Raw genomic sequence first — 24,906 nt, 5'->3', positions numbered from 1 at the left:
TATTTGTTCTGTGTAAATCAATGTATTTTTTTAATTAATTAATTTTAATTAATAGAAATTTTTGAATTTGGAAATAATTTGTTTTATGTTGTTGATTTAAAAAAATGTTTGTTTTATTAATGAGAGATTAATAAATAGATAAATAAATTATTTATTTATTATTATTTAAATCTAATTTATTTTTTTTTATCTGTGTAATTATTTTCAGAAAAATCTGAAGTCATTTTTGCTAAATTTTCTCAACTACTCTCACACTGTAGTGAAGTTAATAGTGCAGATGTGCCATCATCTCTCAAAGTAAGTACTCTTCAAATTAAAATAATGAATATTGCTGCTCTATTCATAAAATTCTAATTATCTATTGATATAAAAACAATAGTCCCAAATAGATGTTTAAGTAGACACACTATACTGTGTGAGTGTGTATATATGATCAGCTTTATATAGTGTTAAGCTTCATATTTATGATTTATTATATAGAGTAAATAAACTTATATCACTTTTAAGCTCTTTATAATTTAGTTTATTTATACATAATTTAATAGATACATTAAGTGGTCATTTTAACAGAGTCTAATTTAATGGAAAAAATTTTTTGCCATAAAGGAAATAACCATAGAATGTTTTCTTTATTTGCCAGTAGAGCACTACAGATTGAGTCAATGATTCAATAAGTGTAAATTACTTGATGTTTATTATAATCATATTTTATTTGTACTTATACATATTAGCAACACTTTAATATATCCTGTATAAGTTCATTACTAAGTTCATTCTGCTAATTGCTTGACATTCTTTGCTGGCTTCCATCTTATCTACATCCGCATTTTGCTGAAATTTACTGAAAAGATACTTGGGAGCGGACAGGAAATTACATTAGGTATGGATTTTTTAAATACATTCAATTTAACAGATTAACAGATATGTATATTTTAACTGGTATGTATTTTTTAAATACAGTAGACCCGTGGTAATCCGACGTTTTGCAAGGTGGTGTCGGATGATCAAATTTATCGGACTATAGAGTATACAAGGGGTTGCCACCAACCCCTTGTAGTCCGGAACTTTTTGAAAAAGAGTACCTTGTAATCTGACATATTACATACTTATAAAAATGGTAAGATCAAATCAATATGTACTACATAATATATGATATGGGACTTAGTGAATTAAACAACACAATAGATAGCATAGAGTTTATTATAAAATTAATATCATTAACACTATAGCACTTGCAAAAAATAATAACTAAACATATTGATGTCAATCAACTACATACAACATATGTAAGTATTTCCAAAGTCATACTATGATCTTAATTTGAAAATGGATAAACAAATAAATTTATGGTGCATGCAAATATTCATCAATTTTCTCTTGTTTTACATTGGTTAAACACGAGAGTAAGGCCTTGTCTTTCAGTCTCCTCAAAAGTAAAAGTTCATTGTACGGTGCACCATTCTCTTCAGCCCATTGCATTCCAAGCTACATATAGACATGTCGGATTACAGGGGGTTTCGGATTAGACAGGCCGGATTACGACGGGTCTACTGTACATTCAATTCAACAGATTTTTGGCAACAACAGACACCTTCTTCTCCCAATTAGTCTATTAAATCAAAAGTTTATTGTATTAATTGTAGCTGAGAGCAAATAACTGAGTCCAAAGAATCGCTCAGCACTGATAAATTAAAAGTTTAATAATTACAATTAATAATGATAGTTTCTGAAGAAATGATTGTACACAACTTACAAACAAGGGAAATACAAAAATGCTTGGGACCAATCTTGACAATACTACTGATTGAGTCCCATATGCTGACAAACAAAGGACTTAATCTAATTTATGTCTAGCTTAACAACATCTTAACTAATTTTACAAAATAAAGGGCCCTAGATCAAGATGGGGTTGAGATAAGAATTAGAAGATTTTTTGATTTAGACAATTCAATTCAATTCAATTTATTTACGGAGGCATAAATGCATACCTTGGCTCCGCTATGAGCACTACCAAAGAAATAAAATACAGGAAATGTAAACAAACAACAGTATGTACATTATAGATTCCATGCAGAACTTTAAGTTAATGGATAAAATCCATAAAATTATAATTAAATAAAATTAAATTATACTATACTTTAGTAAAACAAAGTATTCGCGCGACATCAAATCCACAAAATTACGAGNAAACAACAGTATGTACATTATAGATTCCATGCAGAACTTTAAGTTAATGGATAAAATCCATAAAATTATAATTAAATAAAATTAAATTATACTATACTTTAGTAAAACAAAGTATTCGCGCCACATCAAATCCACAAAATTATGAGTAGAAGAAAATGAATACAGAAAAAACATAAGCGAACAGCAGTGAGTACATTGTAGATTCCATGCAGAACTGCAAGATAATTGATAAAATCCACGAACTCAAAATGAGATAAAATTAAGTAATATTATATCTAAATAAGACTAAGTACTCGCATGATATCAGTTCCACAGGACTACATGCAGAAAAATGAATACAGTATAATGTTAGTAAACAGCAGTAAATACAATGTAGACTCCATACAGAACCTTGCAATTGTGGATAAAATGCACAAAACTTATAATTAAATAAAATTTGCGTGTAACAATGTATTTGCATGTAAAATAGTAATTACAAAGCTAACACGATAAGTAGACAGTCTTTAAGTCAAAGTCAGTGTTAGCAGTAGATTAGTTGGCTTGTGATCTGATTGATCTTTTTTGCAAGTCTTTTAAAGGCAGAGAATATCTCTTGGTTGGTCCAGATGTTTGAGAGGTGGCATGGCCAAGCTATGTTCAATTCCTGCAAGAGTAGCCACAGTTCAGTTCTTTCTATTTCGGTCACTGATCTGATGTTCTGTTTAAAAATCTGGCAAGGTACGTAGCAAATTTTCCATGATTTGTAAATAATTGAGTTGTGTAGTAATTGGGAGTAAATCATTTTATTTTAAAGAAGCTTTTTAAGTCAGGGACAAATTGAAACGTTATACTTTGGTTACTATCATTCCAACGATGTTGCCAATGGTTAATAGCTTCCTCCCATAGTAAGCGTCGCAAAGTGGTATGACTGATTTTATCGTAGGAAAAAGGAATGGTGGAGTTTAGTGCTGCAGCCTTTGCAAGAGAGTCAGCCCTCTCATTGCCTGTAAGTCCCTGATGGGATCTAACCTAAGAAATACTGATATTACATGTTGAGTTTCTGATTGAATTCCTTATTTCCACTGCCAAAGGATGAAGCTTAGTACTACGGGTAATGTTAAGGGCAGAGAGTGAATGTTTGATTTAGACAGAAAAAGAAAAAGGTCAAAAGGGGATGACTGGCAAAAATAAACCTTGAGTATGTTATTCCAGAGGGGTCTTCTTTCTGTTACTTGCTGACATATCAATCCTCTCCTTCCAGGCTCCTTTCTCCAAAAAGTCTTGATTTTTTTCTGCTTTCCTCTCTCTATCTTCTTGTGCCTGTCCCTTGACCAATCTGGTGTCACCCCCTTTTCCCTAGAGACCTATCAGACCATTGGATCAACAATCACGGTGAGGTCAAGAAACAAAAGCTAGAAGTGAAGTTTATGAAAGAAGAATGGTGGAAGAAAAAGAAACAAAAGGAAAAACAAGGCTCAACCAAGCCACATAATGCTATAATTTCATCTTATATTTTATATTTTTCAAATTATTGATTCAGAATTTAATCTAAGTTTATAAAATTTCAACAGATTAATATAATTAACCTATGATCAGCTTTATATAGTGTTAAGCTTCATATTTATGATTTATTATATAGAGTAAATAAACTTATATCACTTTTAAGCTCTTTATAATTTAGTTTATTTATACATAATTTAATAGATACATTAAGTGGTCATTTTAACAGAGTCTAATTTAATGGAAAAAATTTTTTGCCATAAAGGAAATAACCATAGAATGTTTTCTTTATTTGCCAGTAGAGCACTACAGATTGAGTCAATGATTCAATAAGTGTAAATTACTTGATGTTTATTATAATCATATTTTATTTGTACTTATACATATTAGCAACACTTTAATATATCCTGTATAAGTTCATTACTAAGTTCATTCTGCTAATTGCTTGACATTCTTTGCTGGCTTCCATCTTATCTACATCCGCATTTTGCTGAAATTTACTGAAAAGATACTTGGGAGCGGACAGGAAATTACATTAGGTATGGATTTTTTAAATACATTCAATTTAACAGATTAACAGATATGTATATTTTAACTGGTATGTATTTTTTAAATACAGTAGACCCGTGGTAATCTGACGTTTTGCAAGGTGGTGTCGGATGATCAAATTTATCGGACTATAGAGTATACAAGGGGTTGCCACCAACCCCTTGTAGTCCGGAACTTTTTGAAAAAGAGTACCTTGTAATCTGACATATTACATACTTATAAAAATGGTAAGATCAAATCAATATGTACTACATAATATATGATATGGGACTTAGTGAATTAAACAACACAATAGATAGCATAGAGTTTATTATAAAATTAATATCATTAACACTATAGCACTTGCAAAAAATAATAACTAAACATATTGATGTCAATCAACTACATACAACATATGTAAGTATTTCCAAAGTCATACTATGATCTTAATTTGAAAATGGATAAACAAATAAATTTATGGTGCATGCAAATATTCATCAATTTTCTCTTGTTTTACATTGGTTAAACACGAGAGTAAGGCCTTGTCTTTCAGTCTCCTCAAAAGTAAAAGTTCATTGTACGGTGCACCATTCTCTTCAGCCCATTGCATTCCAAGCTACATATAGACATGTCGGATTACAGGGGGTTTCGGATTAGACAGGCCGGATTACGACGGGTCTACTGTACATTCAATTCAACAGATTTTTGGCAACAACAGACACCTTCTTCTCCCAATTAGTCTATTAAATCAAAAGTTTATTGTATTAATTGTAGCTGAGAGCAAATAACTGAGTCCAAAGAATCGCTCAGCACTGATAAATTAAAAGTTTAATAATTACAATTAATAATGATAGTTTCTGAAGAAATGNCCCATAGTAAGCGTCGCAAAGTGATATGACTGATTTTATCGTAGGAAAAAGGAATGGTGGAGTTTAGTGCTGCAGCCTTTGCAAGAGAGTCAGCCCTCTCATTGCCTGTAAGTCCCTGATGGGATCTAACCTAAGAAATACTGATATTACATGTTGAGTTTCTGATTGAATTCCTTATTTCCACTGCCAAAGGATGAAGCTTAGTACTACGGGTAATGTTAAGGGCAGAGAGTGAATGTTTGATTTAGACAGAAAAAGAAAAAGGTCAAAAGGGGATGACTGGCAAAAATAAACCTTGAGTATGTTATTCCAGAGGGGTCTTCTTTCTGTTACTTGCTGACATATCAATCCTCTCCTTCCAGGCTCCTTTCTCCAAAAAGTCTTGATTTTTTTCTGCTTTCCTCTCTCTATCTTCTTGTGCCTGTCCCTTGACCAATCTGGTGTCACCCCCTTTTCCCTAGAGACCTATCAGACCATTGGATCAACAATCACGGTGAGGTCAAGAAACAAAAGCTAGAAGTGAAGTTTATGAAAGAAGAATGGTGGAAGAAAAAGAAACAAAAGGAAAAACAAGGCTCAACCAAGCCACATAATGCTATAATTTCATCTTATATTTTATATTTTTCAAATTATTGATTCAGAATTTAATCTAAGTTTATAAAATTTCAACAGATTAATATAATTAACCAAATTATATTATAATTCAGTATATTATATTTTTTGATATTATAGAAACTAGCTGAAGCTATTTCAGAAGATAGAGATAAAGATATATTCAGAAATCTTTCTCTGGAAGTATGTATATATGTGTTCATATTTTTCTCTCTCTCTTTTTTTTTTTAAATTCAAAAATTTATTAGCAAGAGATTTGTAAATTAATTCAATATTTACATAAATTTATATGTTAAATGATTTGTACAAAAAACATACATAATATATATAGCAGGGGTGGGCAAGCAAGAGTTCAGTAGGAGCTGAAATGTAGGTTTAGCAAAATGCATGGGAGCCGCAGTTCTGTACTTTTTAATTCTGTACTGCAGTTCTGTACCGCAATTTTATTATATAATGTAAATATAATATAAAACAAATATTCAATTTTTTTAATAAACATATTTTCACAAAATTGTGGAAATAAAGTTGTAAAAATAATAATAAAAAGCAGAAATTAACACTTTCAGCAAGAGCTGCATGTAACTCAAAAAGAGCCGCATTTGCCCATGTCTGCTATATAACAAGACAATAGGAGATCTAAGAGTTAATATCTCAGGATGAGGTAATGATTAAGAAATAAAATAGCTTGTGTATAAGAGGCATTCATGCTATGAAAATTTGATGGTTTTGAGTTGCTATTAAAGAAGCAAACAAAAGCTTCCTTGGTAGAGACTCAAATTGTCAAATCTTGTGAAGTAACAACTCAAACAAAATTTTGCTAATAAAATGGCGTGTTGTGACAGAGGCCAAATTTTAAACTTCTTAGAATGGGAGATTTCAGAGGTCAAAGATTATCGTCTACCCAACATTCGAAATACAGCGAAGCTCTTGCCAAATTTTTTAAAATACATATCTTTTTTCCTATTTTTCTTGAAAAATTGATCCAGCATATCTTAAACTTGCCTTGTGTACAGAATATTGATAGGAACAAAAAAGTCAAAGGAACCGTGCCTCATGAAAATTTGTAAATAACGCCCACTAGGGGGCGTCCCGGGCTACTAGTAAATATATAATGGCTTAATTCAGTACTATGAATCAGTAGGCTCTTCTATATATTGTACACACTTAAGTATTGTATAGTCCTGACTTTACATCATATAAAAGGGGCCTCACATGCCTTTGCTTGCGTAGATCTTACTCAACCTAAATTCTTGTTTGGATCTAGGCCAAAAGGGTGGGTGGCCCAAAAGTCAATGAACCGTGTTTTGTATATCTTTACCTACACTCGACTGAAAATTACGCGCTAATTCTATTANCGACTTCTCCATGCAATTTATGTATTAGTTACAACGCTTTTCAATGGCTTATTTTGCCAGAATTAAATTGTCTGCAAACACATCTAATACTAATACACTTAACAGTTATCTATACAGGCTGGACACAAAGAATTCTTTTCCTTAAGCTGTTTGTCTCTTTTCACAATGCGGTCATTTCTGAGTGCAGTCCATCTTCCACACTTACATAACCCTCTGCAAATGCTTTGTGCCACTTAAACGTTCCTGTCCCGAATGGCGAGTTCAGCTGTTGACACGTTTCGCTTCTTCGTACAGTACGTTTGTGTTGTGTTTTCTTCGACTCGTTCGAAATTTCTTTGCACGAAACTCTTTTAAATGCCGTCGTTGCGTTTATGTGACGTACCGTTTGTACGCACGTTAGGGTAAATTGCTCTAGAACGAAACACTTGTTACGACTTGGGCTCGAGATCGAGTACGAGTGCCTTTTTCGCATGGCTACGTGCGGCGTGCTTTTAATTTTCTGTCTTACAAATACAAATTACACGTAAGAGAGTTTCTTGGTTCCGGGTCGGTCGTCTCTACTGTAAATATAGTTTGAACTTTCTAGCAATTTCCGGTAGATCTAACGAGAGCTATCCGAATTCCGATCCGTCGTGAGTATAATCTTAAACTTTTTCTGCGTTAAGTATATCCAAATCCATTAATTTAATATATATTGTTTTTTTTGTTTCTTTACAGAATGAAGAGCTGGCGGTTCTGGCGTTGGCTGCGGCCCAAGAAGATGAAGAAGTGTGAAGGAAGTTCTCCTTCCGCAATCGATGAAGAGAGGGCCTTTTCCCCCTTTGAGCGGGGAGAGGAACTCTCTTCCATCGATCGCGGAAGGGGTTCTTTCTTCACGGGATCGCCTTCAGGAATAGCGGATGTCGACAGCATTCTCTGTTCCGCGTTGAACGGAGAGGAGACATTTCGCCATTCNTCAAAATTATTCGTAAAACTTATATTGAAATGTTATGAAGAAACTTCATGTTATACTGGTATATTTATTATTATTATTTTTTGGTATTAATAAACTGGTTTTACAACTCTATCTACCTGTTTAGTTTTCCAGTTATAGCATTGTGTAGTAAATTTGTTTATCAAATATTGAAAATACAACATCTGATAAATAATTTACAGTCGACCCCCCTATAAGATATAGATACATTCCATTCTTTAGAAATCCGATTTCTTACGAATCCTTCCAATCACAACTCGACACGTGTCAAGTTTACGGACTATGGCTGTTTGAAAGATTTTCTTCCATAAAATTAATTATGAGACCTGTAAGGCCCCTGGGTCTAAATTAATAATTTTATTAATTATGTAAAATATTGTCACCAAATATTACTTCATTTTTGGTGAGAAAAATAATATTTTAACGTGGGGAAAGGCAGATAACAGATGTTACTTCCTTTCACAGAAGTTAGAACATCCTCTGACTTTCCCTTATCTGGTTAAAATCCCGCTCAGATGGGAAATGCTTACCCCTCATTCATTCCCCTTTCATCCGTTCTCATGAAAGAGTTACTGGTGGATGATTGGTCGAAAATCAGCAGATATAGAGAGAATTTGTCAGAATTCGGGGAGTTCAGCGACAGATCTGGAAGCGTCCAAACTCCACACATTTTCCTCCTGATGACCAACGCCCTTAGATGAGTCACATAGAATTCCCGAGTCGGCACTTAGAAATTATACTTTGATTTTGTGCACATATCGATCTCCCATGGAAAGAAGTAAATGAACTTTATTTCCAAAGTGTCCCTTGCCTACAGAGAAGAAGACGAACGACAACTAGAACAGGTTGTATGTTTTATAACGATTTTGTGAGCTCTCTCTCTCGATTGCGTATCGGGTATAGTATAAGTCAATGCCTATATCGTGTAGCTTAATTGTCGTATTTATATCCCTCGTTCCTTGATATTTGTATTAGTTTTACTTTTTGAATCATTAAATTTACTTTTGTTTGTTGTATAATCAAAATGTCTCTTAATTTTGTGTCCGAATCAGATCTCATACGTGTGTTTGTCCGCGGATCGATAAATTGACAAACTGGTGTCAGCCCTGACGAGCATCCGGACTTCACAGTTCAGATCTACTAGCGATTATCGCTCTCCTATGAAATTTTTGAGATCAGATCTAGTGATCTGCATCGTAGAGAACTAGTCTTACCGACTAGCTGCCTAGTAAGTGATACAGGCGTAATAAACCTACCCTGTACCCCAGGCTAACCTCACATAATCGATTCTAGACTAATCCGACTCAACATTTTCAAAATATGTATATTTTTTTTGGAAATAATCCGTATAAACTACGCTATAAACAAAAAATTGTAGGATTACTTACCTAGTGTGCACCATTTGACATTGCCGTTGCTGAAGCTTGTTTTCGTCGCAGAACAGGTCAGCAAACTGCGGTTGCGATTTCTGATGTTATTTTTCTGCGAAAACTTCGCTGAACTTTGGAGACATCATTAATATAAATAATTTTTATTGCTTTTGAATAAGAAATGTTTCTTTCACAAGAAATGTATAAAATTACAATACTGTATTAGACTTACGGTACCTAATTTACATACTGTACAGACGATAGTTTGCCTAAACTCTCCGTAGAGTGGCGCCAGGCGGCGGAAAGCATATATATAATTATAATAAAGTTACAATAAATTAAGTCAATATATTGTTATATATACAGTACCTAATTTATATATAATTGTATGTACAGACAAAACTAAACTCATTTAATCCACCTAAACATTTGTAGTGTGGCGCTACGGATGGCAGGAAAGTAGTTCGGCTGCCTGATGACGTTTTACGTAATTATAGGAGTTTTTTTACCGTTTTTTTACCATAAGGATAGCGCCACAATTTTTTCGCCGTCTTATAGGAATCGTAATTATAGGAACCAGTCTTATAGGGGGATCTACTGTATTATATTCTTCAGTATTTTATGAAAGGAAGTAAAAAAGAAATACTTTAATGACAGTGTTTTTTCTTAGTTATGTATAGAGTAGCCCAAAAGTCAGATAACCAAAATATATTTCAAGATTATTTTAAGAACCATTAGATGTCATTCATGATTCAGTCATTTTTAATAAAACATCTGAAACATGTGACATGTACTGTTCCAAACCAATTTAAAAATTTTTAAATAATTTTAAATTGTATTTATTAATTGACTTTTGAGCATCCTGTTTGGGCCTGAAAATAAGATTTTGTAAGAAATTAGAAAGAGACTGCCAAATTACCCAATAGTTTGCAGCAAGTGAAGTGAATAAGCAATATGAAAACAGAGCAATCAATTGATGATGAATGGAGTTTATTATCTAGTTATTCTTTTACAACAAATGAAATTAATATTACTGATGAAATTGATATTTGTTAGGCTAAACTGTATACTGTACCTTTAAAAATGATACAAATTAATGTATCTGAAAATTTGTGTCTGTCTTTATTTTAAGTCTTTTGAACTTTTCTCATTTAAATACTAATTGAAAATATATTTGTAGTCTTGTAAATATCAAAACTAAATTGAGAAGTTGACTAATTATTGAAATAAGAATAATAAATTGTTTTCTAAGTAGTGTGTTGCTCAACAAGAAAAAAAAGGTATAAAATTTATATCAAATGAAGACGTGAATTCCCAAATGATATTTGATTTATATTAAAAAATCCAGCAATGAGTTGCTTAACTTTCCCAGCAGCATTGAAAATTTTGTTGGCACCAACTGTTATAATACTTCATTAAAAAAAACTTGTTATATTTTTAATTATTATAAAATGGCAAAAAGGATTAATTTTCAGGGTAGGGATGGGTTTTATAAAATATTGTAAATGATGATAATGAGTAAAATCTTCATTAAGTCTGACCTCATTTGAGATATGATACATGATTTCCTTTTATCTCCCCATCTCCTTGACCTTTAACCACCAAAATTTAATAGCATCAATCCCCCTAATAAACAAACCTNCCCGGCAACATTTAAAATTTTGATGGCGCCATCTGTTATCATATTTTATTAAAAATCTTTTCATATTTTTAACCGTTATAAAATGGAAAAAGGATTAATTTTCAGGGTAGGGATGGGTTTTATAAAATATTGTAAATGATGATAATGAGTAAAATCTTCATTAAGTCTGACCTCATTTGAGATATGATACATGATTTCCTTTTATCTCCCCATCTCCTTGACCTTTAACCACCAAAATTTAATAGCATCAATCCCCCTAATAAACAAACCTCCCTGAAAAATTTCAGAAATTTTTGACAAAAAGCACAGGAGTTAAGCTCAAAACTTTAAAAAATTGCCTTTAAAAACAATGAAAAACTATCTGATTCAAAACAAATACTTTTTTTAATATTTAGAGCTGGTAACCATGCAGACATCATTCTTCTATTCCATCCATGCCATAGCACGATTATATATGAGCTTTTTATCTACTAATATAAGCACTGATATTTGTAGATTTTTAGTTGTCCTCTGGGTAATGAATATTTATAATAATTCCAAAATGTAAATTTTTTGTCAGATGTCAATTTTAAACATTTAACTACAAGCTGGTTTTTAGGACTGAGATATGATGACCTTTTGGATGAAACACCTGTAGTAAAAGAAGCTGTTAGACGTCTCCCGGCTAAAGAATACCATGAACGTTCTTACCGTATTATCAGAGCAATGCAGTATAGTTTAATGCATCGTATATTACCTAAGGAACAATGGACTAAGTTTGAAGAAGTAAGTGAAACAAGAAAATTATTATTGTTAAACTAATAATAGATAAATAGTAAAAAACTTATTAATGGGCACCATAAAGTAACATGTTGTTTGCATGCACAGTAGAAGCTTATTCATTTGGCATATAGGCTCAGAATGGAGCTGATTATTAAAAATACCAGATTACTTGATGTTTTTTTATATTTTCACAAAATTACATTGTTATGTGTGATCTGAATTTTGCAGACATTGCTGTACATTTGTACCAGCACATGTTACTGTATGTTTGATTTGTTTATGCACTGAATATGATACAGTGCATGACTATACTGTGTTAAGATTGAAAATCCTGAAAAAACATTAATGAACACATTACACAAAATCAACATTCACAATGATTCATTGATTCATATACAGTGAAAACTGCTTAGATGACCATCTGCATTCGACGGGCACCTGTCAAAACGGGCAAAAATTTCTAGCATGGAATAGTTTATATATAGTCTTCATTTNTATAAAAACCGTAAAAATCCAAAATGCATTTCGGACTATTTTCCAATGGAAAAATAGTCCCTCATCAGTTGGTAATAGCGACAGGTCTTAGTATACTTAAAATTATACAAGGTGAAAAATATTAAATTTAAAATTAAACTAAAAATTATGCCTAAAGCTATACAATATAAAGATGAAACCATCGCCATGACTGTACGAGCAGTAAGCATTATCAATGTGGACAGGAGTAATATTTCTTCCTAACGTTGCATGGTAACATGATGAACAGGGTGCAAAAACAGTAGATTCAAAACAGTAAAAACAGTATTATCTACCTTATGGTTATAGATATTTTAATAAATTAATTTAATTTATGTAGTCTATTTTTACATTGAATGGTCCTATGCTTAGCATTGTGAAATATTGAAATTTTCCAGACCCAGGTAGCAAACTCTAAATACACTGGTGTGAAAAACTTAAGCAACAAATTTTCTTTTGCTGTAACTCTGCAAGAAATCACCTGGGAGAAATGAAATTCAGAATACATAGACAGTATTTTATTCTTAAAAGATGAAGAAAGCATACTAGTACAAAAATGAATAGAACACATACAGTATGGAATTAAAGCCTCCTTCTTATTGTATTTCTCACTGCAAGTGTTCACTGCACATGTTCTACTTGCCCTCATGTCACATGTGATGTCTTCTTCCTGAATATGAATCACGTTTCTACTGAGTTGGGTGTTCATTGTACTGATTGCAACAGCCCTTTTTTACAATTTCATGGCTGTCTGCTTAAAAATTACATTGCTGCTTAATTTTTGCACACCAGTGTATTATTCAAAACTAACCAAATTTTATCAATAATCTTTTTTGTAATGGAACGTGTAAAGTTTGCTTGTTTTTAGTTTGAATATATCAGGTCAAAGCAGTTGACTCATGCAAACCTCAACATTTAATGATGTTACACCGTATGTTAAATGTCAAGTATGCTTGATGGAAAATAACAATACTTTTTGTATGGTAAATGAATTATTTTATTCATTAAATTAATTTACAGAGTATACATAACAGGCTCTTGGGACTTAAATCATAGAGAGTGAGAGAACGTGAGTGCAATACATCTTACCTAAAGATGACTGCATCACTCTTTGAGAAACACTTGGAAAAAGTCCAATATTATAAGAAAGTCCAGAGGAATATACCATGTAGAGTTGATCTCACCAAGTAATTTCAAAATTTAGAGTAACCTTTTAGAGTAAGTTTCTCAAACACTTTTTCAAAGTGAGCTTTCTGATGCACTTTTCTGAAGTTGGAATCATCTCTTTCTGGCCTTCCTCTGGCCTCTATTTGATATCCCATCATCCAATCAATTGACTGGTCAATCTTGGAATTTCACGTTATTGTTTTCCTTGTTGAAAAAGAAGGGCGAGGTAGTGGCTAAGGTCATATCATTATTAAAATAATTTCACACAATAACAGTGAGTTGATTTCCTTGATAACTTGAAGAGATGGAAGTTAAGCTCGAGGAAAAGATGATAATTAAAAAAAATTTAAAATTTTAATATTTTGGTGTTCAAATGCTTACAAACAGCTTCAAAATGTGTCCCATCCAACTTTCCAAAATCAAAAATAAGGACCATCCTAATGTTTGTATGTATACATATAAATTTTTTATTAATGGTTGCACCATGCAACGCTATACAGTAGATCCCCCTATAAGACGGCAGATACGTTCAGTTCTTTATGAATCAATTTCGTATGAATCACAGCCCGACACTGTGAAGTTTACGGACTACGGCTGTTTGAAAGGTTTTCTTCCATAAAAATCGATTCTAGACTAATCCGACTCAACATTTCCAAAATACGTATATTTTTTTTGGAAATAATCCATATAAACTACACTATAAACAAAAAATTGTAGGATTACTTACTGAGTGTGCACCATTCGACATTGCCGTTGCTCAAGCTTGTTTTCGTTGCGGAACAGGTCAGCAAACGGTGGCCGCGATTTCTGATGTTATTTTTCTGCGAAAACTTCGCTGAACTTTGGAAACATCATTAATATAAATAATTTTTATTGCTGTTGAATAAGAAATGTTTCTTTCACAAGAAATGTATAAAATTACAGTACTGTATTAGACTTACGGTACCTAATTTACATACTGTACAGACGATAGTTTGCCTAAACTCTCCGTAGAGTGGCGCCAGGCGGCGGAAAGCATATATATAATTATAATAAAGTTACAATAAATTAAGTTAATATATAATTATATATACAGTACCTAATTTATATATAATTAATATATAATAAATATGTACAGTACCTAATTTATATATAATTATATGTACAGACAAAACTAAACTTAATTTACCCCCTAAATGTTCGTAGCATGGCACTACGGACGGCGGGAAAGTAGTTCGGCTGCCTGATGATGCTTTACGTAATTATAGGAGTTTTTTTACCGTTGTTTACGGATACCGCCACAATTTTTTCGCAGTCTTATAGGAATTGTAATTATAGGAACCAGTCTTATAGGGGGATCTACTGTACTTTTATTCTGTTTTGAGGAATCCAGGATTGGGATCCTAGCACAGCACATCTAATGCCATTTCCATTTGCATGGCTCTGAACAAAAATTAAAATAAAAATGTATTTAATTGATTCTTTTTGAAAAAGAAGTACAGTAGAACCTTGAAAACTTGGCTCTCGATAACCTGGCACTCCGGATAACTCGGCCACACCCTGGCAGGGCAAAAAAATCCTTAGTTAATTAATTTTCATTATAGACAATTTTATAAAAGTATAAAAGCTCTCATAAAGTATTTTTCTGAGGTCTGTCTTATCAGGTAAATTACTGTACACAGTGTATTCATTAATTTTCATTTTCATGTAGTAAAGGCTCTATGCCTTCATAAAGGACGTACTTTTCCTTTGTTTAAGGGTATTTGGGCAGTTTATTCTCTGTTATATTCTCAAGTAAACAATACATACAAGTACAGTACAGTATTTTCTGAGGAAACACTCGTACTTATTTTTTTTAACCACATTCCTGATAACCCGGCATTTTCACAAACTCAGCCACCCTTCGGTCCACATTAGGCCGAGTTTTCGAGGTTCTACTGTATTAAAATTTGTGAAAATGACATAATGATAAAAATTGTCATTTTCAATATAACAATACAGGTATACCTTGAGTTACGGTGTTCTCGATTATACTTCGTTTGTCAAAAAAATATATGGAAAAATAAAAATCAAGTTTAAGTCATTTTATTCAACTTTACGTCTTTCCTTCACAAATATTGAAGTCATAATATCACTAGAAAAGCGTTAAAGCACATAAAATTATATTAAAATATGTACAGTACATTTACAGTAAATGTTAATATAATCATCATAAATCCTAGAGAACGAAACATGAAAACATCTGTGTTTCTGTGTTATCGTTTTATTTAGCGGTCTTTAATTGCTCAATATTGGTGTTTTCCATGGTATCTTCAATATCTACCGTTTGGCATTGTTGTCAGCGCCACTCAATATTGGTAAAAACAAGCCGTTTTGTGATATTGGTAAATTTAATATAAATTAGTTTATTTTCTACTGTCTCAAGATAATTTTAATAACTGTATTTGTTATTTAACCTTACAAAATCATCTTATTTTATAATGTCTTAGAGCGAACCTTAATCACAAATAAAGAGTCCACGATGTACTGTAAACATCGCCAAATTGTAAACATGTACATTTACAAGTATGTACTGTATGTACATGAATTTGTAAATTTAGATTACTTTTTTCTGTACTATACTAAAAACTAAAATTTATTTGTTTGTAAGCTTAAAATAGATTTTTATTAACCATATATTATTAAAAATTCATTTATAAATAAAATACAGAACTGGGAATGGTTATTTGTGGTTTAGCCTAGTGACAAGTAAATTTGACTTATGTCGTTTTTTGACTTAAGTCACCTCTCCTGGAGCCACTTACCGTCGTAACGCGAGGTATACCTGTATACCTCGCCTTACGACGGTATTATATTATATATATAATAATAATTCTTTTTATTTCAGGATGCTTATCAGTGGCTAAAAGAAAATAAAAGAATTCCTGGAAAAGCTTATGCTTCATTCATGCAGTCACATGGTTATCGTTGTCTGAAAGAGGTTTGTGATTTAATATCTATTAAAATTAAATTATTAATTGAATTTAATATATGTAATATGAAAACAAAATTGAAAATTAGATTAGAGATAAAATGTAATTCTAAAAGACAATTATAGTAATATTTATGATAAAAATTAATACTAAATATAAGCAAAATTTTTTAAAAATACAAAAAAAGTAACTTTATTGTTTTTGGTGATTGGCTATTCTATCCAATATTTTTACTAGATACAGTTAGACACAGAAGACAACTTTTACTCTTTATAATATCCTTTTTCAAATTGATTTCAATAAAGTGAAAAAGTACTTATGTTAAAGAGTTTTTTGTATGTGTCATTCATATACTTCTAAAAAAGCAGTAAAGTTATGATTTTGATAATTTATTGATAGAAGGAGTGGTTGTCTATCATTTTATTTGTATAGTTACAGATTGGAACTATTTTCCTTGGTCTGTATCTTTTATTCCCAACAGATTGTAGCTCCCACAGGTTCTCATCATAAAACACATCAAAATATACAAAAATGAATTTTAATTTAAGACATTACCTCCAATTCCTCTGAAGATGGGATAATAAGCCTGAAAGAACTTAGGCCAAAGAGTTTTTTGTATGTGTAATTCAAATACTCTGAAAAAAAAAGCAGTAAAGATATGATAAAATGATATGATTTGAATAGAATATGTTTAAGTAATGATGACATATTTAAATAAAATTCAGATTTCAATAAATCAAGTACTGTACTTAATATCTAATAGACAACTGAAATTAATGAAACTAAAATTTGAAGTTAAGAAATTTTATTAATTAATGGAATTAATATTTCAAAGAGAACAAAATTCATTATATAATTAGCAAAAGAAAATAAGAAAAATTTTAGAAATAAAGTTTTTCTCATTTAATAATTAATTATTTATAAAATATTCATTAAAGATTTGAATTTTTTTGAAGAATTTTTGGGGGCTATCTAATTGAAAAGTCAATCTGAAAATAGATACAGGTTAACTCTTTAAACATGAAATTGGCCAAAATTGGCTTAATTTATTTGAGATGAAATCAGCTGAAGAGAAAGTTGTTTGACTGGTTTTTCTATACAAGTTTCCCTTATAACGTGAGGGGTAAAAACAATTTCATCTGTACATACAGAGAAAAAAAGAAATTTTCAGAGCCTTAAAGAGTTAAATGATGATGTGTGTTATCTGTCAGTTTTAACAGTTACAAACATGGTTTGCTTGGTGCATTATTCCCTGACTGTTAGAGATTGGTTAGATGAATATTTCCAATGAAATGCGAGAAATTTTTTATGCATTATAGACATATTGATCTCCCATTGCAAATTTTCCTAAACCACAGAAGATACATTGGTATATACCAATGTGTCTTTAGTCTTTTCCAGTGCATTTTCTGTGTGCCAATCCATGCTTGCTTGAATTTATATCTTAGTAGTGAATAAATTTCTAATAATTTCACTCTTTATTCTTGTACATACTGTATACAAATGGACCACCTTTTATATCTTGTTTTGTACCCAACATAGAGAATTTATTGAGGTCTTGTTTTAAAGCTTTTCAGATGAGTTATTTTATAGAGCCAATGTAAACCTCAAGGCTTTTTTGGAAGTTTCATAAAAAATAAAAAACATATATTTTTGAAGAAAACTGCCACTTAAAACTGGTTAAATTAGAATTAAAAACACTAAACCTATAAACAAGCAAATTTTTATAACAATTGCAAACATTTTCACCCATGTTGAATAGGCATCATCAGGCAAACTAATCACTAAATGCTGAAAACAAACGGGGATTGCTGAACATGTGTTCAGAGAGGAGGTGACATAAGATGAGAGAAGCGGAGAGGGGAGGATAGTAAGATTTATAGTTTGAAGAAAGACTTTCAAGCTGTGGGGAAGGAGTCAACATTACGAAAATTAATAGTGGTGTTTTTTGCTATAAAAACATGAAGAAATAAACACAAATTAATTCACAGCTGCTCAAAATGTTGACCATCAACCACAATACACAAATAAATTTTTTCTAGAAATGCTTGTTACACTGAAATTAACATTTCTGACCTAATATTATGCAAATTTTCTTCAATGCTATTTTTAAGCTCAACTATGAAACATATTGGATACATCACATTTTTCAAGTAATCCCCAATAAAAAAATGAGAAGAGGTATGTCTAGGGAGTGAGGTGGCCATGGTACCACCACTTTCTTTCAATCCAATTTCCTTGAAAATATTGATCTAACCAATCTCTAATGGTCAGGGAATAATGGACCAAGAAATCATGTTCATAAAAATTGATTTCTCTATGAAGCTAAGATTTTGAATAGCTATCCAAACATTTTCTTTTAACAGTTCTTAGTAGATATTTCCATTTAAATTTCTATCAATTATTCTGAATGCCACCCCAAACATTTACTTTTTCTATGTATTCCCTACAGCTTTCTACAATCTAATGAGGATTGTTGTCACTTCAATAATAAGACCAGAGGCTGGAAGAATCACTGTGCTTTACAAATACAGTAGAGCATCGTTTATCCAAATCAATTGGGGACTGGGGTTGTTCGGATAACTTATTTTTCGGATAACCAATTATGTACGGAAAAATATATTAATTTATCCTATGTTGAAATTTTTCTCCGTTTCACGTTGAATTTTCGTCGATGTTAAGCCTAACGAAGACTATTGTATCATTAGAAATTATTTTTTTATTTTGTACAAACAAAATAAATATATTGAAAAATATAAAAACAATAAAAAATTATACTTCAGAAGTTAATTTAGTATCAAAAACGTAAAATATTTGAGTAGCTGAAGACATAGCCAAAGATTACAGCGCCACAGCACTGGTGAAAATTTAAATTTGTCAACTGGAATTCCTTCGGATAACCGACCTTCGGATAAACGACGCTCTACTGTATTGACTTATCAGTAAAAATAATTCAATGTACAAATTTTTCATCATTGGTTATTTTTCTTTTATTGTATTGAGAATGTCAAATGGCATTGGAAATCTTCCACAAAAGTTTGATGAACAGATTTGGTTTTGAGGGACAATATCTTTGTTTTTTTTTAAATTCCACTCACAGATATTTGATAAAGTAAAACATACAGTTTTTCTGTTTTTTTAAATGTATTAATTATCTTTGTTTATTATCTACTGAATTTGTTCAAACTGAAAATTATATTTAGAAATAATTATGAAGTAAAAAACAGTTGTTTGGTGATGATGATGTGTTAAGGGATTATTTAATTATTTTAAACTACAATATTTCCAGTTACAGTATCTTAATTATAACAAAGCATTTTTAGTATCATTAGAAAGGCCTTGAAGGGTGCTGTTCATTGATGTTATAAATTTATAGGGGTACAATTTAAAATAAGAGAGAAAATACATTTTTTATTTTTTTATTAAACTTCCAAAAAGCCTTGAAATTCTCAATAGCTCTATAATATAAATCATCTGAAAAGCTTTAAAATAAGATCAGCAAACTCTACATTGAGTATAATCTCTGGTATTAAAGGTGGTCCATTTAATCTTGGACATACTGTATATTAACTAGAGTCAGGACATCTAGGCAATAAAAATCATATCAGTTATAACTTATATGATTTTTAGTGCAAAGATGGCCTACTCTAATAATGACAATGTAAAAACTTATAGCATAAATACAACAAACTTCAGAAAGAAACTTTTATTCTGACAGTTGACAATATAATTTAAGCAAGTGATTGAGTGCATTTATTAATTACACTATTTCTAAAAAATAAAAATGATGATGAAAATATTCATAATGATATACTTTAATTTTTACAGTATGACTTATATTCTGTTCGTTGGGAAGAAAAACCTTTAGAATTAATTAAATGCATTCAGGTATTTATATACTTACTTAAAAATAATTATAAATATATTAATTTCACATACTGTATTTTTAATATATGGATTAAAGTTTTGAATATTTTAGAACTTTTAATATTTTAAAATTAATTTAAGTATTTTAATAAATCAGTATTATTGTAGATTGTTAAATCAAATTTATCATAAAAAACTGATTCAAATATAAGAATTGAGCTTCTGTTGTCTTAACAATAAATATGGAAGTTGTTATTAAAAATGTTGTTATTTGAAAACAGTATTGGAATAGTTTCATGAAATTAATCATATTTTCTATAAATTCTTGTTTCTTTATATTTTCCTCCTTATGGTTAGCTTTATAGATATACAATGCATTGATACCACTAATGTTCATCAGGTTATAAATAATTAAAAAAATGGAAAAAATAAAAAATAGTGTCAAAAAGTAGGTTATTAACCACTAAACATTACTGTAGGAAACATGTATAGACTTAATAGAAAAAAGCATAGATAAAATAATAGTGATGGATTACATATGTGGTGTGGCTAGAAAATAACAAAACTGTGATCACCTGTGTGAGGTTAGTCGATTAGGGGTGAGGTGTTCGACACGCCGAGCGGTTCTTTCTGTCGTGTGGGCGCAGACTGACTTCCTGAGACAGGTTTACCATATAACCGTTTATTAAACAGAAATTTTCCTTACAGATTACTTGTTAGATGAGGTAGCACCCCAAAGCACACGGATAAAGTTCGAAATAAAGTTCGTAAAAGTCAGTTTTCGTCGCTAGAGGATGGACGCTGTCGGTGAAACGCTCGGTGGGCCCCGGGGCGTTGATTACGGCTTTCGGCGGCTTCTCGCGGACGATCCGACGAATCTGTCGATTGCTAGGAGCACCCAGAGAACGATGCTTCCCCGAGGTTCCAAAATGTCCTTTTTTTTCTGAGATCTGGAGCACGACCGTCCATGAGATGACACACTGCGTATCCAAACACCAAGAACCAAAAACTACGAACCAAGCCCCTTCGTCTCTTGAGTCGCACAAATTTATAGATTTTTTTACAGCAGTCGCCTCTCCATTGGTCTCTCATTGTCACCTGGTGACAATTCGAAACCTAATGGAGGGCGCGGGAGAGGTTAACATAGCGACTGAATATGATCCTCTCTCTCGTCGCGTTTTCCTCGAATTTCTCCGTTTCCATTGTTTAACTAATTTTCCGAAAAAAACCAATTGCATTGTTCAATCGAGACACCTAATCCGTTTCCTTAGCGTCTGAAAAGGAGCTTTTTACTTTAAATCGACACCCACAATTCGGACCTCTCAGTCGACCCCTGTTCGGGTCCTCACACCTGCATGCAACAGTCACACATAGGTGAAAATGAGTGGGTGAGTAAACGACCTTAAACAAGTTAGAACAAGCACAGCAAATCTCAACTTGCTACTGCTATTAGATTGTTGTGAGTGCCTGCTGCAAGTGAACATGTTGTTAGCATGCATCAGATAAATAGCCGGCTTGAAAGAGGAGTTGTGTATCAACCCTGAAATTTTTGGTGAAATTGAAACAAACTGCCACTGAATCTTTGTGAAGCATATAGAGACACGTGTCTTTCTCATGCACGTGTGTTCAAATGGCACAGGAGATTTTCTGAGGGCTGAGAAGATGTGAAAGATGACGAATGTTCTGAACAGACCAGCATATCAAAAACTGAGGAAAACATGCAAAAAATGGAACAAATTGTGAATTAATACTATTACAAAGGAGTTCTGGAATTTTTGTGGGAAAGAGTCAGAAAAAAGTGGTGATACTTGTGGCACCACTTTCTTCTGACTTGTGGTTTCATCCTCTATCAGGACAACACACAAGCCCATTTTGGTTTTGAAGCAGGTTGGCCACACACTACTTGAACACCCACTGTACTTGCCTGACTTAGCTTTGTGTGACTTTTACCTTTTCCCTAAAGTCAAGTCTGCTATGAGCAACACCATTTTGATTTGGTTTCTGCTGTCAAGAAAAAAATGACAGAGCTGCATATCCTTAAAGATACCTGCAGCACTATTATTATCAGTGGAAGTTGCAAATGCAGCACTGTGTGGAAACAGAAGAATCATACTTTGAAGGGAAACACAACTAAAGTGAGTACACTACTCAAGATTTAAAATTCCTGCTTCAGTCTCATTATTTTCTAGCCATACCTCATATGCAATCCAAGCCTAATGGAGGATTAAAATGATTGGAGATACAGTAGATTTTGATATTAAATTAAAATAATGAAAGTATTAAGATTTTCTTAAAGCATTGTTATTTTTTAAGTAAATACAAAATGATTTTCAGAATAATATATTATATATAATAAAAAATTATGTCATTATTCATTATTACTAATAATCATGTGATTTTTGTGACTTCTATTATTCATAACAAATAAATAAAAGGATGGTTTCATCTGAAAATCAAACTATTAAACTTTTCTTAAAGCATTGTTATTTTTTAAGTAAATACAAAATGATTTTCAGAATAATATATTATATATAATAAAAAATTATGTCATTATTCATTATTACTAATAATCATGTGATTTTTGTGACTTCTATTATTCATAACAAATAAATAAAAGGATGGTTTCATCTGAAAATCAAACTATTAAACTTTACTTAAATTATTTTGGTTAATGAATTATGAATTTTTAATAAGAATTATTGCAGTTATCGTAAAAAGAATTTGTTTAGTTCTGGAAGAAAGTCTAATATTTATGCATTCTTCACATTTGTTAACTTACATTAAGTTTTTGATATTAACTAAAATTTTTGAGTTTTGAAAGGATTAGGTTATTTGTTTATTTTATATCAGAAACATATTCTATATTAGATTTTAGATTATTATCAGATTTTTTATTGTCTTAAATAATTTATGCAATAAAAAAAATAATGAAGAATTCAGTTGCTTGAAAGTATTTGGGAAGCTGATACTTGATGTGAATTAGTGAGCTCCAATATACCAAGTTTTCAGTTTATAGGTTTTATATAGAAAATATTTTATAAATAGTTTATTCTGAACATTTATTTCATAGGCTATGTTAAATAACAAGAAAAATGGATTATCTGAAGAAAGAGCATTGAGTGTTAAAGAAGCTGTAAACAAATTGGGAATTTCTGGAGGATTTATAAAAAGGTAAACTTTGAAAACTTTTGAGATAATTTTCATTAAGTTTAAAATTTATCTAATGAGCTTGAATTTAATATTCATTAAATGGAAACTAGCTTTTTTTCTGTTTTCTTGTTCTTCTCTGTTATGTTTTTTACTGTGCTGTAAAACCTTTGAATTGTGATTATTTGATTTTATAGAAAAAAACATCATTTTACAAAATTTGACATCTCAGGATAATTTACTTATAAGTATACTAAATTTCAATAGATATATTTAGCACTTTCTTATAATATTTTGTGTTGTCTTTAAAGAAGAGCTGTGCTTTTACACTGATTTTGTTTCTGCTCTTGCTTTTTTTCTTTTATGATAAATAAACTTCTAAATATCATTTTGTTAAATCATTAAACACTTACTCATTAGGAAGAGTGTGTTTTGAACAAATTTTCATCTGATTTTGTTTTATTTATTTTGAATTAAATATATTTTTTTGTAATTTCTAAATTTACTTGATTATGTATTACTTACCTAATATTTTACTTCTAATACTTTAAACACTTAACTTTAAAGTGAAGTGAATCTCTACTTCAAAAACTTTTAAATTAATAAACATTAAAAACATAGACTTTTGAAATATCTTTTATTTTCTGATTTTTCTAATATGAAATAAATTTTATGCTTCTCTTAAAAAACATTCGTTGTATGTTGTATGTATATTATTACAAATATTTTAATGATTTGTTTCTATTTAATTGCATATCCCTGACTTTATTCATTTTTTTCACTAAACTTTCATTAATGCTGATGATGATTATTTTAGGTTTTTCTCATTTAATTATAAAGAATTTTGAAAACTATTCCATTATAGTTTGTATCAATGTTTTTGGATATAATTTTTATTTGTCTCATTATTTTATTTTGGAGATTGTTTTTAAGATGAGGTTTTTGTAACCTTTGATCTTGTCTTTTTAGAAATGTTAAATAAATAAGTAGAAATAATATAGTATTATTGAAATAAAAAGAATTTCTTATTATTATTTTTTATTTTAGTATTTCTAATTTATTATGAATTTAAGTAATTGAAGATGAAGATTTTGATCATATAATAACTGAATAATCAGTTTTATTAATAAGCAATATTCAAAATTTAAATCATAATATCCATATAATTACCTCTTTCTAACCTGTTACCGGTGTGTCTACTAACTCTTATTGATCCAAAACGAATCAAAACTAACGTTTTCGAACCCTTAAACGGTTCTTCTTCAGGTTTTTTCGAATCTCTGATGGAAAATGCAGCTCGTAAAAACTTTAAATTCGAAATATGTAAGTTCGAATGCACGTTTCCCGTTTCCGTCGTTGTATGTCATGCGCAGTCGACTCCAAACGGGCTATCATAAATTACTATTCATAAACGCTAGCCACGCTGTTGATAACGTAATCTCTTCTTTATAATTGATGCATTGATTATCCTTAAGGTTAGCCAA

At 31.0% G+C, this 24,906-nt stretch overlaps 1 protein-coding gene across 1 annotated transcript in view; it reads left to right on the top strand.

The window, feature by feature from the left end:
* The first annotated feature begins 214 nt into the window (after positions 1–214).
* The window catches only part of LOC111638613, a 30,890-nt gene continuing 6,198 nt past the window's right edge, over positions 215–24,906 (top strand). The window contains exons 1-4 of the mRNA XM_023384355.1: positions 215–297; positions 16,324–16,416; positions 20,237–20,296; positions 23,346–23,446. Coding sequence (XP_023240123.1) covers positions 16,384–16,416; positions 20,237–20,296; positions 23,346–23,446 — 194 coding nt within the window. The 5' untranslated portion in view covers positions 215–297; positions 16,324–16,383. The remainder of the gene's footprint in view (positions 298–16,323; positions 16,417–20,236; positions 20,297–23,345; positions 23,447–24,906) is intronic.

The sequence above is a fragment of the Centruroides sculpturatus genome, unplaced genomic scaffold, assembly GCF_000671375.1.
Source record: "Centruroides sculpturatus isolate CEXI.00-Female unplaced genomic scaffold, Cexi_2.0 scaffold801, whole genome shotgun sequence".
NCBI lineage: Eukaryota > Metazoa > Arthropoda > Arachnida > Scorpiones > Buthidae > Centruroides > Centruroides sculpturatus.
The sequence above is the reverse complement of the archived record's forward strand: the minus strand, read 5'-3'. Positions and strand labels throughout refer to the sequence as shown.